Here is a 19944-nt window from a genome sequence, read left to right as displayed (position 1 = left end):
TGTATGTATGTATGTATATACAACATGTGCATGCATGTGTATATATGCAGTTGCATTGCAGAGCAATTCAGCAAGGATATGAACCCCAGGGTTTGGAAGGAAGACAATTTTTCACTGAATGTCATTTTAGGTCCCCACATCAACGTGGGAGGCGGGTATATGAAGGGTCAATAGGATTAGGGGTTGACAAAGGAGAGAGAATCTCCCTCACACAAACAAATGGATGGAATATGAAACAAGTGGATTAATTGACATAGGTCGGCCTTCTCTCTACATTGAATTCTCTCCCTCTCTCTCTCTCTCTCTCTCTCTCTCTTTCTCTCAGAAAACAGATAAGAGGATGGAAGAGGTGCAGAGAATCCATTCTATGCAATCAGAAGATTAAGAAAAACAAAAAAAGAGAATGCCCCCATCCCCCAATTAACTTCTTAATTACACATGACTTAATTAGTTTAGAGTAACTTGCATAATGACAAAGTTGTGTGTACAGGGAGAAGATAGACATGCACTACTCTCATCAATAGCTCAATGCCCTGCCGTCCCTCTCAGAGATGAAGGCAACAAAAACAATAATCACAAGGCCTCAAATTGTGGGAGGAAGAGGAAGAAGGAACAGATGATAACATCAAGCACCAGTACTACATGGGTGAAACTTATTTTATCTCAGAAAGGATAAAATACAAGGGAGAGACATGACTGGTGACTTTGAACCCAGAAAATATAGAAGATTGGAAGTAAATCTGAAGTATTTTGTTCATTGCCCTTACTATTCTGCCAGTCCACTACCCTCTGATTTGTTACAGAGGCACAAACACAGATAAGAGTATAGTCTATTTGACCCCTGGGGACATGACTTGTACCTGGTGAATAACACTGCTTCCTGCTCCTAAAGTTAAAAGCTAAGTTGACCTTCAATCATGATGATAATAATAATAATAATAATAATAATAATAATAATAATAGTTTCTGACAGTAATGATAATTAAAGATAAAAATAATTACAAAATATATTCAACCCTGAAGCTGTCAAATATATCCGTATGTACATACATATCCATGCGCGCACACACACACAAACTAAGATAAAGCAAATTTCGTCTGAAAAGAGAAAAGAAAAACATTGTCTCCCAAATATTAAAAAATGCGATTGAAGTGTGGAGTGAGGTGGGAGTGATAGGTGGGAGGTAAAGTGAGATATTATACAATAGTGGGGGTCAATCAGAAGCAGGTCGGGGGAGGGAGGGGATAGGAAGATGTTTCAATCCTCATCCGCCCCCAACAAACCAGTGAGATGATTGGGCCTTCAGTTTTTGCCGTTCGCAAGGGATCTGTGTTGTAGCAGTAGAAGTATAGACTGTTGCTGTGTGTGTAGGGCATCTTTTCCTTTCAGTTTTCTTTATACACACACACATATATATATATATAGATACACATACACACACAATATATATATGAACACACACCCATATGCGCCTGCGTGTGTGTGTGTGTGTGTGTGTGTGCGTTTAGGTACAACTGTGAAACTGTGATTCTGTTTCGAGAGCAAATGCGGTGGGTTTGTCAAAGATGTTTGTCTTGAAATGAGTTTGGCTTTATCTCTTGTGCTCCTTCATTTACCTCCCCACTTTATTGAATAGGAGAACATATATATAAAAGTGACTGCTTCTTCTCCCAGTTTTCTGTAGTCTCCTCATCAACAGAAAGTCTTGGATACACAAACAGACATACTGACAGTCAGTCAGTCAGTGAAATGTGTTTATGAAGGACAGATGGTGGTGGTGGTAGTGGTGGCATTGGCAGGGATTGCTTTTTTTTAAAATCTTTTTTAATTGTTGCTGTGGTTTTGGTTTCACTTTTTTTAATATAATTTTTTTTTTTTTTTTGCCTTCTGACAACAGTTGCCAATTCAAGCGAGAGACCTCACTGCTGTATTTCACAAACGTATGTGGCTGGAAACAGTCCTTGCACTCCGCGAGTGTTCTCTCCTCTCCACCAATTTTCATCTTTCTTTTCTAGAACTGTGATTATCTCCCCTTTCTGTAGCTGCAACTCTTCAGGGTATTGCGGATCAAAGTCAAATGATGCTTTTACCTGCAACAAGAACAAAAATATATGAATATATTAAATCATGACCAACATCCTCCTCCTCCTCATCATCATCATTTTACATCCACTTTCCATGCTCACATGGGTTGGATGGTTGCTAAGACAGCTTTTTTTTTTTTTTTACAAGAATTAATGCACTCCTAAATGGGTTGGAAGCCATATCTGGCTTGGTTTTTATGGTTGGATGCTTTCCTAACACAAAGTAAATTTATAGTGGCACCAACACCAGTGGGGTTGCTTTTAAGTATAGTTTTAAGTATGTTAAGTATAGTTCATTGAGCAGACAGACCTATATTCCCCAAGGCTTTCTGGTCATGGCCATTCTGTCTTTTTAAAATTAATTTACTCAATGTGTCCTTCCTTTTATATAATGTAGGAGAATGATTTAAGAGAAACTTGCTGCTATTCCTAGCAAGTCAATAAATCACTTAGAGGTTCTCCCATGGTATGGTGCCAACCTGTCCAGCTGGTCAAGCATGTTTTGACAGGTTTTATCAAGGCCAATGACATACGATGTACACTCTCTATCTCTTTAGTTTATAATAAAATCTGATATGGAATTTGCATTCATGGAGGAAATCACCACTGTCTATTTATGCACATGTGTGTGCATATACACATACATGTATAGGCTCGTCCCCTGCAACCTTCTCCTGCCAAGCATCCCTAATCTTGCGGGCTTGTAGTGCTGGTACCATGTAAAAAGCATTGACACTGGTGCAGTGTAAAAGCACCCAGTACACTCTGTGAAGTGGTCGATGTTAGGAAGGGCATCCAGCTGTAGAAAACAGACATGGAGCCTAAACAGCCCTTCAGCTGGTCAGCTCCTGTCAAACTGTCCAACCCATGCCAGCATGGAAAACACATTATATGAAGGTGTGTCTGTATGTGTATACATATATATATATCAAGAAAAAGCATTCCATCCACTGAGAGATAGATAAATATTTAATGTGCACAGTATAAAGATATGAGCTACTAATGCATTAAGCAAGGAAAGTCTAGGCAGGTTTTTATATCATGCCTTGTGTCTCCAAGCAATCTTCAGGCTCTGAGCACAAAGCCTATTCAATTTACAAACCAGGATGCTGGAACAAGAGAAATCATGAGAAAAAGCAAGAAAGTAGATGTAAAAATTGGTAGGGTGGAAAGAACAGAAAAAGAAATGGAAAAAAAAAAGAAAATTAGAGTTATGTCCCCTTTGACTGTAAAGCCATAATAAAGCTAGTTATAGAATGATTCAACAGAGGATGGTGTGAGAGACAGTGTGAAAGTGTGTGAGACAGTAGATCTATCTGGCGGGGTGGTGTTCTGTATTTCACCAAAAGAAGTTTGTCCATATGTTTGCATTTGCTGAAAACTTCTGATTTGAAATTCAGTTGTGTGCTGGGATTCTTAGATCTAAAAAGAATGTACAATCTTTCAGTTATGCATAACATATGGCATGGATTTCTCAATAATTTTACACTTGACTGTATGTGGTGTGGAGTTGCTCTTCAAGCTTCATACAAGGCTGACCAACTTAGTAACTTTACTTTTGTCAATGTGCCAGAAAGGAGATAAGTGGTTTAAAATCTTCGCATAACCTAATGAAATTCCTCTTTTCAGTTAAGTTATTTTGAAGTATTGCTTTGACTTCTGCCTCGTATATGACAGAATTTATCATACATGCTTGGTCAAGTGGGCAAGCTTCAGGGTCTTGACGATTACAACTGGAAGTGGGTTCTTGGAGATGTTTACAAGTGATAATGTTCTTCATATTGGGGCAGCAGCTGTATGATATTTTAATTGAACATCTGCTAAAAATTTTCCTGTACTTGTGTTTTACAAGAAAATGCTTATCTAAAACTGAAATTTCTTGCCTATAATAGTTTTAACATTGAGGGAGACGGAGCAGAGGCAAACCAAATTATTTTCCTCAGTCTATTTTTATGATTCATATTTTGGGTTGTAATTATATCTTATCTTTGAAGCCACTGTTAGCTAGGGCATTGTTATAGTAAGGGCTGTCTTATATATTTCTTTAGAAGATAGATCAGTTATCCTATTACTAATGTTAGCTATTAGGTTTTAAACAGTATGGGGGTAGGTGACAGAATTGTTTGTGTAGGTAGGAGAGTTTCTCTTTTGGTTTATGGTACAGTTCATAAGAAAAGGAGTGTAGATCTAGAGAATCATCTAAAAATTAGACTTTTGACAGATTAGTAGTAACTGATTTTGAAGCATAATTGACTAAAGATATCAATTAGTGCTTTTCCCAAATTTATCAGAAGCATGACCATCACAGCTATGTGATATTCCCAAACCACTGTCTCAGTATAGACCAACATTGTGTGTATGCACATGTATGCACACATTGTGTGTATGCACATGTATTGACCTGTCAACCTTTTATTCAGATTGAAGGAGACAGCTTTAACAGCACTTTGAACACACTGCTTATTACAGCTGACTAGTTTGGGGAATGCATTCGAGATGCGAAGACAAGTTGGAAGCTTATTATGTAATAAAGTTTTGTGTGTTAAATTGGGCAAAAACACTACAGAAACTTATGAAATGCTCCAGACTGACTATGGATTAACTAATGAGCAAAGCATCTGCTTTTCACTGGCACATGAGGTTCAAGGACAGTAGAGAGGCGAGGGACAATGTGAGGTATAGTAGGGAGGACATCAGAACATCAGAGCTGGTTGAGAAAATTCATAATTTTCTGAATGAAGACCATCATGTGTCTTTAAAGACAATAAGCATACAATGTGGAGCTGGTGTGGTGACTACACACAGAATTAGTCATGAAGATCTGAACAAGCACAAAATTTGTCCAAAGTTTGTTTTCAAGGTGCTCAGTGACAAAGAGAAGGAAAGATGTGTTGGTGACAACAGGGAGATGGTTGAGTTCATTATCACCAATCCAAAAGTAGTTGAGTCTCTGGTGGCCTGTGATATGAGCTGGATCTACTGTTATGCTCCACAGACCAAGAGACTGCCAAATGAAAGCATCTTGGTTCCTCCAAATTCAAGATGGCCAGCTAAAACATGTCCACTGAAAAGCTTATGATGATCCCCTTTTTTGATAGCAAAGGCATTATCTACATCCACTGGGTTCCCTCTACCCTGACAATCAACAAAGAATACTTTGCAGAAGTTTTGAAGCAGCTCAGGAAAAGCTTTTGTTGCATAAGGCCAGAGCTCTTCCACTCATGTTGGTGGCACCAGCACTATGACAATGCACCAGTCCATAATTTGATCCTGGTAACCAACTACTTGACAGAGATGAACATCAAAACTGTCTCCCACCTTTCCTACAGTCCAGACTTAGCTCCTTGTGACTTTTCACTGTTCCCCAAGTTGAAGGAGAACTTCAAGGGCAGTCTTTCTGAAGACACTGGGGAGATGAAGGAGGCTGTGATAAGGGTTCTGGATACCTTCATATTGGAGAACTTACACAGGGCCTTCACGAAGTGGTTGTAGCACTACAAGTGCATTGAAGTCAGAGGATCCTACTTTGAAGGAGATTAGAGTTTTGTACTTCTTTGAAATGGATAAATGTCTCTCCTGAAAAAGTCTCAAAACGTCTGAAATATATCTTGTATGTGACATGACTGGGAACTTCTAATTGCAGATACACTCAATCCAAGAGGCTTCTACACAGTTTCCATTGACTTAATTTCATTCATAAATTGACCCAAGGCCATGATTAACAAGACGCTTATTGAGTATACCTGGCAGTAGTATTTAACCCAGAACCTCATGATTGCAAAGCAAACTTCTTAACCATTAAGGCGGCGAGCTGGCAGAAACGTTAGCACGCCGGGCGAAATGCTTATCGGTATTTCGTCTGCCGCTACATTCTGAGTTCAAATTCCGCTGAGGTCGACTTTGCCTTTCATCCTTTCGGGGTCGATTAAATAAGTACCAGTTACACACTGGAGTCGATATAATCGACTTAATCCGTTTGTCTGTCCCCTCTGTGAGCAATAAAGAAATAAAACTTCTTAATCATTCTAACACAATTGCATCTCCAGCCACAACACTCATACACACGGACAGTTACACTACAAAAGCTAAAAACCCTCAAAACAGTGAGTATCTTTCATAATGACTTCACAAACACAACTAAAACTGGATTTCCTTTTCAGTCAGGAAATACTTAAGAACTGATCAATTGATAACTCATTCCAAAAGGCTGAAATATTACTAACAACAGAGAACTTCTCCCACCTCTAGGAGAGTGGTGCTGGTACTGCTATTACACACACAACTTTGTACCAAGAAAAAAGGAAGAAACTGGACACATTCACAGCATTACAATCTCTAGCCTTCAAACAAAGAGCTTTTCTTCTCCCTCTTATTCTGCCTCTGTTACCACAGCCTCAACTCCTCTATATTACTAACTTTCCTACCACAACCACTGATACTCAACCAGCCCTAGATTAATGACAATAAAAATTATTTATTTATTAAGAGATGGAAGGGTAATTGCAGGATAGCTTTTTGAGGACCTCCAAGTGGAAACAATAGAAGTAGTTATTCTCAAACCAGAAACCTAGCCTACTTGCAAAAGACTGGGCCCTTCCATTAAAAGGAGCCAAGGACCAGATGATGGTGTTAAGGCAGGCTATGGGTTAAGTTTACCATCCAACAACTCTGACCTCAAAAAACTAGAACAAATACTGTAAGCTATTTTGTTTGATCATCATCAACAACATCAGCATCAACATCATCATTTAACATCTGTTTTCCATGCTAGCATGGGTTGGATGGTTTGACAGGAGCTGGTAAGCTAAAGAGCTTCCCAGGCTGCATGTCAGTTTTGGCATGGTTTCTATGGCTGGACACTCTTCCTAACACTAACCACTTCACAAAGTGTACTGGGTGCTTTTACACAACACTGGCATGGGTGCTTCTAAAAAGCACCAGCACAGGTGCTTTTTATGTGATACCAGCTTCCACAAACCTGCAGGATTAGGATTGCTCAGTTGAAGGGTGATACAGAGGTCATGCAAGAACAAGTTTACTTAGCTTGACATTGTTTTCAAGCACAGCAAATTGCCAGAAGTCTCAGTCTCTTGTCACCTCCCTGTTAGGCCCGATGTCTGAAGATCCTTTCTCACTACTAATTTCCATGTTTTCCTCCACAATTAGAGATCAGCACTCCTTGATGCAGCTATCTTCATTCATGTGCATTACATGACCATATTGGCACAGTCTTCTCTCTTGCACACTACATCTGATGCTTCATGTACCCAGTTTTTCTCTCAAATCACTTACACTGTCGTATATGCCCACTGACTTTACCCATCCAATGGAGCAAACTGGCTTCATTTCTTTCAAGCTTTTGCATGTTCTCAGTAGTCACAACCCATGTTTCACTGCCATGCAGCATAGCTGTTTGTACACAAGCAACATACAATCTGCTCTTCACTCTGAGGGAAAGGCTCCTTGTCACCAACAGAAGTAGTAGCTCTCTGAACTTTGCCCAGCCCATTCTTATTCTAGCAGCTATGTTTTCAGAACAACCTTAACCACAGCTAATTTGGTCACCTAAATAACAGAAACTGTCTACTACTTCCAAGGGGCCACCCTGACATGTGAGGGAGTCTATTTTTTTGTACATCCCTGGTGTTTAATGTACTCGCACATCTTCCACATGTAGAGAGAACTTTCTTTGTTAGTCTTCCAGTGATACTGCTGCACCTCTTATGTGTCCATAGCTTGCATTAGGTACACTATATGGAGTTTCTATCAATATCTTTTCTACATATCAAGTAGGGCCTTCTCCCTGAAGGGAGATGTGATTTATCTGTTTTCCCACTTAATAAGGACTTCATTCTTTACTAAATTAACTCTAAGGCCCTTTGATTCCAGACCTTGCTTCCACACCTGAAATTTCTTCTCCGGTTCTGATACTGATTCAGCAATAAGAACAAGGTCATCAGTGCAGAGAAGTTACCAAGGGCAGCCAGTCTTAAATTCCTCTGTTATAGCCTGGAGCACTATGATAAACAAAAGGAGGCTGAGAACCAATCCACAGTGGACTCCTACTTGTACACTAAATTCCTTACTATACGCATTGGCAACTTTCACCTTACTGACAGCATCCCTGCACATGGCACTCACCAACCACTCATCTATCCCTAGCTTCTGCATTGCCCACCAGATAAGGGAGAGGGGGACCCTGTCAAAGGCTTTGTCCATGTCAACAAAAGCCAAATACAGAGGTTTATTTTTGGCCAAGTATTTCTGCAGTTGCCTCACCCAGCAGTGCTTCTTCCTGGTATGGATCTCTTCCTAATTAATCGAGCTATGGCCCTTTCTGCAATTTTCATTACCAGCAATTTGATGCCTTGGTAATTATTTCAGTCTAAAGCATCACCTTTGCCATTCTAAGTTGACTATAGGGACAAGGCCTGAAATTTTGGAGGAAGTGGATAGTCAGTTACATTGACCATAGAACAACTTGAAAGGATAAAAGGCAGAATTTGAACTCAGAACATAAAACCAGGAGAAAAGCATTTATTCAGTGTGCTAATGATTCTGTTAGGCCTCTTAGCACAAGGCCAGCAATTTTAGAGGTGGGATTAAGTCAATTACATCAACCCCCAGTGCTCAACTGGTACTTATTTTATTGAACTTGGAATGGCAAAGTTAACCTTGGTGGAATTTGAACTCAGAACATAAAAGATGGACAAAATGCCACAAAGCATTATGCCAGCTCGTTGCCTTAATAATAACAATGCTAAGTAGGTGTTTTGACATTTGTTGTTGTTATTTATTTCAACAGGAACACACACACACACACATATAACTATCAAAAAATAACATGAGTCATCAACTATGAAGTGGTAAAAAAAAACCGGTCACTTGCAGGGTATACACACAGTGTAGAGGTGGGGCATGGATGGGTTTATAGTTTCAGAAAAGAGACACTAGAGAGGAGGAGATGGAAGGGAAGTGCCAGTAGTGGTGAGTGGGAAAGTGTAATTATCACCTACTTGGAAGTGCCCAACAACAACAACAACCTGCAGCTCTTGTTTCAAAGTTAACTGCTACAACACATCCTGCTCTACTTTACCTAGAAATATAACAACACCATCTACCAGTCTCTGCTCACCCACCTTTTACACACACACACACACACACACACACACACACACACACACACACACACACACACACACACACACACACACACACACACACACACACACACACACACACACACACTACCATTTTAGTTTCACTATTTCATATCTGAACCCCAACTTTTCCTTTCATATTCCTGAAAGCACAGGCATGCTTGTGTGGTTAAGAAGTTCACTTCCCAGCCACAAGGTTTGTTCTGGGTTCAGTCCCACTGCCCACTGCATGGCATCTTGGGTGTTTTCTGCTATAGCTCTGGCTGAGCAAAGCCATTGCAATAGGATTTAGCAGATGGAAGTAGAAAGAAACTCTGTGTGTGTGTGTCTTTTGTCTGTTTCATTCATGCATCTGATGATGATGACGAGCCCTTAGTCAAACGAATCATCTCCAGTCTATCTTTGTTTTTCAAGCCTGATATTTATTCAATTGGTCTCTTTTGTCAAACTGCTAAGTTACGGGGATATAAGCTTATTAACACTGGATATATCAAGCAATGGTCAAACAGACACATAAACACACAACAGGCTGTTTCCTACTTCTGTCTACTAAATCCACATTGGTCAGTCAGCCCAGGGCTACAAAGGAAGACACTTGCCCAAGGTGCCATACAATGGGACTGAACTCAAAACCATGTAGTTGGGAAGCAAACTTCTTACCGCACAGCCATACCAGCACCGAGGCTTTGCTTTGTCACCATCATGCAAGTGGTGTCCTTCATTTCTAATCTTGTGTGAAAACATATCTGGCTGTGGGGAAAAATTACTTTACTTTGAGTAATGATTAGTGTTGGTGACAGGACGGGCAACAACTTCCACCTGGTCCATGTGAGCTCAGAGAAGCGGACACTAAAATGATAATGATACCCCTCTCGGCAATAAGTGGAGAGAAGATATCAGACAAACTTTACTGAGTAACTGCTTCAAGGCCCACTGTTAGTTTGGCACTATGTGGTGACCATAGCTGAGAGCAGTAGTCCAGGTGGTGGAGAACAAAGGTCCTCAACAGGGTCAACATAACATTTTGGTCTCTTCTCTTGAAAGATCTTAGTATCCATCCTACCAGTTGTCTGCACTTTGCTGCCACCTTAATAATATGCATATGAAACTATGTATCATTGCACATACTGATCTCCAAGTTTTTCACTGTCTGTGACTGTGGGATTGCAGTGCCTTCTGGTCTTGTATATGAAGGCTCCGGCACTTTTGGGAGTTGATAATGCAGTGCTTGAAATTTTCCACCATTAAACTGCATGTTGGTTACTTCAGTTCACTTGTACATTGCACTGAGGTCCTGTTATAAGCTTGCAGCATCATTTTGATTTTTTATTGCCTGTGATAATTTTGTATCATCAGCATAGCTAGTGACAGTGGCTGTCCAGGTGATCATGAACATCTAAGAGGGCTATTATAAACAGTAATGGCCCCAGAACAGTTCCCTGGGAAAGTCATTCTACTGGGGAATTTTAATGCCAGGGTTGAAACAGACTGGCAAACATGGAACTCTCTAAGATGTTTTGGAGTAGGGAAAATGAATAGCAATGGTCTCCTGCTACTGGAGCTTTGCAAAGAACATGGACTTTACATCGCAAGCACTCATTTTATGCACAAAGGTGATCACACAACAACGTGGATGCATCCAAGGTCTAAAGTTTGGCACTTGCTGGATTATGTCATCATCCGCAAGCGCGACATTTATGACGTTTGTAATGTCAAGTCCTTTCATGGATCAGAATGCTGGACAGACCAGTCTGGTGCGAGCAAAGTTCTGAATGTCCACAAGGTATATGATGTTGTGGTTAGGAAAGAGCTTCAGACTCGCTTGTCCAGCATTGGAAATACTGTAGCATGGGAAGATTTTTGAGACCAGGTTCTTCAATGTGCAGCTGAAACACTGGGACATGTTATTGCCAGACACAGAGACTAGTTTGATGAAAATGATGCTGAAGTTCAGCGACTATTGGTGGTAAAGCGCCATGCTCACAGTGTATTGCTACACAGAGAACTGTCTACTGTGCAGCAAAGTCTAGCACTTGCCTACTATAGCAGTGTAAAATCACTACTGCAGCAATCTCTCAGGAAGATGCAGAACACTTGGTGGGAGGATCTTGCTCATGATGTTCAGGCTGCTGCTGATGCAAATGATAGCAAGAAGCTTTACCATCTTATGAAGCGAGCTTATGGACCTAAGAGCTCCACATCAGCACCTTTGCTTTCCAAAGAGTCTTCCACTCTGTTTACTAAATCAACAGAAATCACAGGTCACTGGATCGAACACTTCTCTGAACTCCTAAACCACGAGTCAGTTGTGGATAAAATAGTGATTGATACTATGCAACAAAGACTTATCATTGGCTCCTTAAATTCTATGCCCTCAATAGATGAAGTAGTGACATCAATAAGTAAATTAAATCTTGATAGGGCACCTAGAAAGGATGGAATTTGTGCTGAGGTCTTGCGATTTGGTGGTAATTACATCACACAGTCCCTTCATGAACTTATTAGTGCAGTCTGGAGGAATGGTGCAATCTCTAAGGACTGGAAGGATGCATTTATTCTTCCTCTATATAAAGGAAAAGGAGCCAGAACAATGTGTGGTAACTACAGAGGTATTGCTTTATCAGCTGCTGGCAAGGTTCTGGCAAATATTCTTCTTACCCGTCTGAATTGGTGTCTCGTAAATGATGTTCTATCTGAATCTCAATGTGGCTTCCGATCTGGTAGAAGGACAATGGATATGATTTTCACAGCAAGACAGATGCAGGAGAAGTGCTATGAGCAAAATATGGATCTTGTTCAGGTATTCATTGATTTAACAAAGGCCTTTCTATGGAAAATACTTGGCAAACTTGGATGTCCGGATCACTATGTATCTATAATTAAATCATTTCATGATGGGATGAAAGCTTGCCCCAGGTTAGCGTTAATGGAGAAGACTGAAGTATTGGCTAATTGACTTAGTATAACAAATATATCTAGTGCAGTGTTTCTCAACCATTTTTACTCAGATGTACCCTTTTAGCCATTCGATGTTTAAAAAATTCTATTATATTTCTACAATTAAATATCATTAGGAATTGTATTAAGAAATTTGTTAAAATATTTTGTGTATTGTATAAATGTAATCAATTTATTGCAGATAAATTTTAACAACATCTTACATGGATTCTCAAGGGACTATATGGACCCAGATGAGAACCACTGATCTAGTACTTCAGATAGAACCCCACCTCCTTCATTTCATTAAAGAACATACTGTATACTCCAACATGCATTGATGTATTATACGAGATGCAGAGAGAAACAGTCCAGATATGTTGTATTTTTTAAAAAACAAAACATGCCTTTATGAAAAAGGTTAACCAGCAATAATTAGCAGCAATTTTTTTTTTAAAATGGATAAATTTCTAGTGAAAGGTTTGTTCACTCACCTGTTTCTTTTTGTCTTTTTTCATTAACATGTCTATCAAAAAAATAGTCTCTCCCCGACTAACAGATGACCGCCTGTGGTAATCGACAATAGCATTAAGCGAAGAGAATTTCGTGACCCAGAGAAAGTACTTCCCTGCTCCATCTCTCAGTACTTTATAGTGTTGTACTTCATTACGAAACCTGAGTGGTGAAAAAACATTCCATTTATTATGGTCCACAATTTATGCTGATAGGAAACAAATACACATGAAATTATTGAAGGACTCCAAGTTAAAAAACATTCTGGGGTTGATAAATAACGTTTTAGCTAAGTACTAGCACCAATCAAATTCACTCTAACCCGCACCAAAATCTTATTAATGACTTGCAGAGATGCTGTATTTTGCTATGCAAGTCATTAGTATGTAGGTACCAGCTGCCTAAAATTGGTATATCTAATATAATGTTTCACTGCTGTATTTAGTGGTTATTCAAGCAATGGATGGTTAATGGAGTTGAGTGTGGTATTGATGAAGGAGCAAGAACTCCTGAAGTATGGCATATACACCCATTAACCATTTTTCCATCTTCTGTCGCATTGTTGCTTACATTATGCATATTCGGATTTCTATAAAAAATCTGCAGAGATAACCTCAACACCAAAATCTTTGACATTGTGCCCATTTTAGCACTCATTCCCATCATCATTATTATTATAACAGTGGTAATCAACAAAGTGACACATACCGTGTGGTCTTTTATTCAATCTGTCACAAAATAATTACAATTTAGTATATCCACCCTACTTCCAACATCATCATCATCGTTTAACGTCTGCTTTCCATGCTAGCATGGGTTGGACGATTTGACTGAGGACTGGCAAACCAGATGGCTGCACCAGGCTCCAATCTGATCTGGCAGAGTTTCTACAGCTGGATGCCCTTCCTAACACCAACCACTTACGTGTTTATAAGAATAAACACATAATGTAGTCCAAGGTAACCCCTCAAAGTTGAGATGGTCATGTCAGAAGTGCTTTGACTATATGTTAGACACTACTAGCAGGTAGTGCTGACCCTCAGGAAACTCATCTTAGACAGAGAAGGTGATACTTACTTGACTGAAATAGAAAATTCACCAGGAGAGCTTTCACTGTGACGCACCAGGAATGCACCATCTGGCTGAATGTATTCACCAACATCATCTTTCTCCAGCAACATCTTTTCAGCCTGAGCTCGAGTTACTTTTTTTGTAATAAACCACCTGAAACACAATGTCATACATGAGAGGCAACAGTCAATAATATAAACACACATACACGCACACACACACATATATATATATATATATTACATACATATGAGGAGGTGCTGAAAAGTTCCTGGCTTTGGGTAAAAGAAAATACTGGAGGATCAGTCAATGATGATGATTTTATTCAACATATTTCCCTCTCAAATTCACACACTTATTGTAGTGGTCCTTCAGTTTTTCTAAGCCTTTTAAAAGAACTCAGAAGGTTGGGCCTCCAACCAGGCTTTTCATAATACCCTTAATGCCAGGAACATTTCAACACCCCACCATATACACACACACACACACAAATACATATCAATACATACATACATATAAATATATATTGATCCATACACATACATACATATCAATCCATACATACAAATAAATATATATTGATATATACACATAGATACATATACATACATATGAGGGTAGCCTGTAAATTTCATTAGCTGACTATGAAGGAGTGATGCTAGAGCTATGAAATTTTGCATGCATTAATTTCAACTCTTCTTATAACTAACCACATTGTTTCTTTCCAGGTAAACGGACACCTGACTGTTCAAAGAAACCTTCAGAAGTAACTAGTAGCAACTTATCTTGAAAATCAACAAAATTTAGGGTTGTAGTATTATCAAATGCCTGCAGAAAAAAGGGTTTAACCACCAATGACATTCATGGTTGCTACATTAGGGGATGACACTCCAGCTTTATTAACAGAGCAAAAATTAGGCAGCTGAATTTAGGAGGGGAGAGTCTTGAAGATGACCCAAGGTCTAGATATCCTGCAACTGCCACCACTGACGAAAACATTGAGCGTATTCACCACATGGCGATGGATGACAGGCAATTGATTATAACTCAAATAGCCAATGCTATTAGCATATCCAGTGGGAGAATTGAGAATATTCTGCACAACGAACTTGGAAAGATGAAGATTTCAACTCGGTGAGTGCCAGGTCTTCTGACACCTGATCAAAAGTGCATCAGCCTGATGACATCACAGGAAAATCTGACATTGTTTCAGGTAAATCTAACTGGTTTCCATGTTTCCGAGCCCAGGATGAATGTTGGGTTCATCACTTTGAGCCAAAGATAAAGAGACAATCCATGCAGTGGAAATACCCATTGTCACCTGCTCCAAAGAATGTCAAGGTCATTTCATCTGCAGGGAAATTGAAGGCCTCAGTTTCTGGGGATGCAAAAGGCATTGTGCTTATGGAATATCTTGAAAAGGACCACACCATCAATGGAGAGTGCTATGCCAACTTGCTGAGGGTGTTTACAAAAGGCACTCAAGACCAAACACCCAGGAAAACTGAGGAAAGGGGTCTTGTTTCATGAAGACAATGCTCCAGCACACAAGTCCTTGGTTTCAATGGCTGCTGTATACGACTGTGACTTTTAAACGGGTTGATTACCTTCTCTATTCTCTTGATTTGGCTCCATCTGACTATTATCTGTTCCCCCAACATGTAAAAACACTTGGCATGGAAGTATCACAGTGATAATGATGTCATAATTGCTGTTGACTTATTTGACCAACAACACAAAAGCTTCTTCACCAATGGGATCCAAGCACTGCAACACCTATGAAAGAAGTGCATGGATCGCAAGGGGAGACTATGTTGTAAAATAAGCCTCATTTAGTCACATTCCATGAAAGTATCTTGGTCATCCTATGAACTTTTCAGCTATTCCTCATATGTACATACATACATACAATACATATACTCTCCAGAGAGAAGAAGCAAAAGAAATGCAGTCATATACATAGGGAAGTTTCTGGAAAGTCTAGTTTCCAACCTTGGAAATGAAAGCTATACTGACAACCAAACTGGACAGCACTGCATAGTACCAAAGCTCCCGTCTCCACCATGTAGAATAAGGACCAAGTACTGTATTAGCTCGAGTTTCAAGGGTCTACAATTATTCAACATTCTGCTGAGTAGTCTCAGAGATTTGCGAGTTGTAGATGTGGAGGTCTTCAAAGAATGTGTGGACAAATTTTTATGATACCATATGAACCCACATCTTGCCAGGAGGCACAAAGAAGAGCAGCACCACCCAACTCACTGCTTCACCAGAAACAATACAGAAAAGAATCTTGATCACACTAAAAGACAGTAAGTACCCCAGCATGACCTCAGCCTCTGACTGAAACCAATAAAACAGTAAAGCAAAAACAATATACACATATACACACACAATACATATATACAGGTTGAATCAGTTTTTTGAGGACACCTCCTTCAAGAACCCTAACTTTTTTTTTTTTTTTTTTTTACTTTACTTTTCAGATAAATAATGTCAGACAACAGGTTGAGCCAGCAAATGAAAAAGCACAGTTATTGTTGCCCTAAAAGTACAACATAGTGATACAGAGATAGCTGACTTCTTCAAAGTTCAAAAGGAGCTGGAAGCTGCTGACAGGGGATCCAACATCAGCAGCAGCTATTCACAAAAAGCATGTACAGGGTCCTAATAGTATCACAATATATAACTTTGTACAAAAAGTCAAAGAAATAATTTATGAAAACCCCAGAAAGTCAATCAGAGCCATTGCAAAAGACATCAAGGCTTCAGAATGTGTCATAAGAATAGTTTTACACAAGGACATTCGGATGTAGGGGGGGGGGCAGTTTATGTCGGTTGTGACAAGAGAGAGAGACTCATTCAATCTGTGCAAAACACTGCTAAACAAGTTAAAACACTAAGAAGTTGGAATGCTTTGGGCTTTCTCTGATGCAAAAAAATTCAGTTGGAACCAGAAGGTAAAACAAATGAAAGACAAATGGTTATGCAGAAACCTAAATGAAGTTCCAACAGTTTCCAGCAGCTATGATGGTTCTGGGAGCCGTCAGCAGTGACGATGGTGTCATGCTTCCTCACTGATTTATCCCAGGACTTAAAAGAGTCAACACCACAGTCTACACAAGGTGCATGGACCACTTTCTCTCTAATTTTTTCTCCCATACTTGTTTTATCTCAGCCAGTTTCAGTTACTTTCTTTCCTTTTCCTCCTGTTTGTTTTCCCATCCTTCTCTTCCAGAAGTTTTGCACTAAACTTACCTAGTCAGCAGTTTTGCACTAAACTTACCTAGTCAGCAGTTTTGCTCTAAGTTATTTTCCCTGTATTATAATTAGCCGAATGTCCATTAAATTATGCCAATATTTTATTGATTCTGAAATATTCTTTCGGAACTCTTCTTTCATGATTAATTAAGTTGAGTGAATGAACAGGTAATGCTAAATTTATAGCAATATAGGACAATGAGGGGCTTTAGAGCAGCACCAGCAGATGCCTTTGAATGTTCTTCATATGCTCAATTATCATGCTTGGTGCCAACTATCTGCTATATTTGAGTAAATTCTGCTACTACTAGTTTTTGCTGGTGAGGTTGCTCAGATTGGTGTCTTCTTTAGGATATTAATGCCCATAAACTGTCCTTATATTTATAAACTTATTCCACAATCCACCCCTCTAGATTGAGAGGTTGAGAACACACACACTCACTCCAAATTTCTTAAATGTTGGTATTTCTGATTAGAAATTTCACTTGATGATTGGTTGATTAAGCAACAAGTCACTGCTAACTTGTTTATTTGGTGGTCTGATGAGTTAAGGGTTCTGCAACATATTATGCAATTGTATTATGCTTATGTCACAATAAAGACACCCAAGGTAACAGCTATAGCAATACCAGATAACCATCTGTCTATTTTTATTACACACACACACACACACACACACATGGGTATCCCCTACCCTCCCAGAGCTTTACAGAAACATATTCCTGGAAATCTAGCCATAACATGGACTCTGTGGAGTGAAACTTGTTGCAGGAACTATCTCGGGGCATGGAAGAAAGAAGATGGAAAATAGGTGTTGTGTATGGAATCCCACACTATAGCAAGATTTTCTGGAAGGTAACATATCTGTAAGGAGTGGAGGGTCGTATTTACAGGAGTATCAATACTGCATGGGTTAGCAATATGGAAAGGAGTTGTGTCAGTGACAATGTGTATGTGCACACACACACACTTGAAAGGTAAGATATTTATCCCTGCCCAGGCTCAAGTGAAGACGGCTAAATTAAAATCTTTCAGTAGTAGTAGTAGTGGCGGTGACAATAACCTAAGAGTAATGACCCGAGTAATAGTAGTGGTGGTAACCTTAGAGATAACCACACTGGAGCCTGCCTGTTTTATATTTATTAACTTCAGATAAGCAGTGACTCACTACTGATAAGAAGAAAAAAAAGCATTCCAACCATGACAATCCAGTGATTCTCTCATGATCAGTGTACCCCTGTCTGTATTATGTAACATATCTGGAGTTTTTTAAAGACAGTAGTGTGTGATTTGAAGGAAAACTGGCTGCTATTTCAAACAGGTCAAGTAATAAGGTAGGGTGGTTCTACTCAATGAATTGTATAACCAGCCTATAAAACAAATTCATGAGTTCAATCCAAACCCATGATGACTGAGTCCTACCTATTGGAAACAAGGTTTTAATAATATTTGTTTCTAGTAGAGGCATAAGGCCAGAAATTTAGGGGATGAGGGTTAGTGGAGCATACCAACCCCAGTATTTGACTAGTACTTTATCAACCCTAAAAGGATGAAAGGTAAAGTTGATCTAAGAAAGATTTGAACTCGCAATGTAAAGAACCAGAAAGAATGTCACAAGCTAGTATGTCCGATGCTCTAGCAGTCCTAACAACCTACTATGTTACTACTGCCGCTGCTTCCACCACTACCACCACCATCATCAACAACAACCGATTAACCAAAATTTTGTTCTCCAGGTCAAGCCACTATTTCTCTGCATTAAAGGTCACAGCTCCAGTACTATAAACATGTGATTAGAATGTTGCAGGAAAGAATTGCAAGACAGAGTCTTCAAGCTGAGCAAACCATCAGGAGACCCAGGGTAGACCAAGAATGAGACAGTAATATCTATAGTCTCAGTTGGTCACACTTAGGAATCCAGCCAGAAAGTGCAATAATGGTTGCTTCTGATTGGACCCTGGAGAGGAATTACTTGAGGACTTTACTCTTATGACCCTCCCGGGAATAATGGGCAAAGAAGGTACCTGGATGGATGTTAGAATGAAAGCCAACCACTGTCCAACCCATGCCCGCATAGAAAACAGACGTTAAAGGATAATGATGATGATGATGATGAAGAAACAAAACTACTTGCTTAGTTGATAGTTGACAATATGCAAACACAATTAAACTTTTAAACCTTTATGCAACACCAAAAAGAGGCCACAACTAGGTTAAAAGCCCTTCACGATAGTTTAACTAATCTAAAAGGGAGCCTCTATGTAGTCCTTTTACTTTTTGGAAATAGCAGCTAAATCTTCATCAAATCTTACAATCTTATAAAAGATAGTCGCACTAGATAATGTAATCCTTGAGGCACTGAGCTTAGGAAAAAGATGCGACAGGCATGAGTGGACTGCCTCCAATTATACATAGGTCTGTTTGATTGAAGCTGACATGGGGAGTTAAACAGTTTTAAAACTCTCCTGACACAACTAAAAACTCCCTCAAACAAATTTTTAACTAAAAAGAATTTTTTAAATAGAATTGTTTAACTTTTAATAAAACTATCACCTAATCATATTATTCATATGATGAGAGAATGGATTGCTAAGTTTAACAATTAATTGAATATTCTCTCAACAACCAACTAAATGGAAAAAAGATTATAATTTAAAAAGCAGCTAGAAGTGCTTTATGTTTAGTTCCTATGTCAACATGAAATATGCAGAGATAAACACAAAGATCTCTCTCTCTCTCTCTCTCTCATATTTTTTATTTGTTTATCTTATCTTTTATTTCAAGGTCATGTCAAGGTATGCCCTTGAAAGGTTTAATCAAACAAACTGACCTCAGTACTTAATTTAAAGCTTGATACTTATTCTATTAGTCTCTTCTGCCAAACTGCCAAGTTGCAGGGATGTAAACAAACCACCAC

The 19944-nt window shown here is 39.2% G+C and overlaps 1 protein-coding gene across 1 annotated transcript in view; it reads right to left on the bottom strand.

Annotated features, from left to right (window-relative positions):
- Positions 1-1189: 1189 nt before the first annotated feature.
- Positions 1190-19944, bottom strand: part of LOC106879692 (growth factor receptor-bound protein 2) — a 106473-nt gene continuing 87718 nt past the window's right edge. Inside the window, exons 3-5 of the mRNA XM_014929369.2 lie at positions 13773-13919; positions 12677-12857; positions 1190-2091 (exon numbers count right to left, since the gene is read on the bottom strand). Coding sequence (XP_014784855.1) covers positions 1921-2091; positions 12677-12857; positions 13773-13919 — 499 coding nt within the window. The 3' untranslated portion in view covers positions 1190-1920. The remainder of the gene's footprint in view (positions 2092-12676; positions 12858-13772; positions 13920-19944) is intronic.

Source organism: Octopus bimaculoides, chromosome 21, assembly GCF_001194135.2.
Source record: "Octopus bimaculoides isolate UCB-OBI-ISO-001 chromosome 21, ASM119413v2, whole genome shotgun sequence".
In the NCBI taxonomy this organism is placed as follows: domain Eukaryota; kingdom Metazoa; phylum Mollusca; class Cephalopoda; order Octopoda; family Octopodidae; genus Octopus; species Octopus bimaculoides.
Note: the sequence above shows the minus strand (reverse complement) of the source record. Positions and strands in the feature narration are given on the sequence as shown.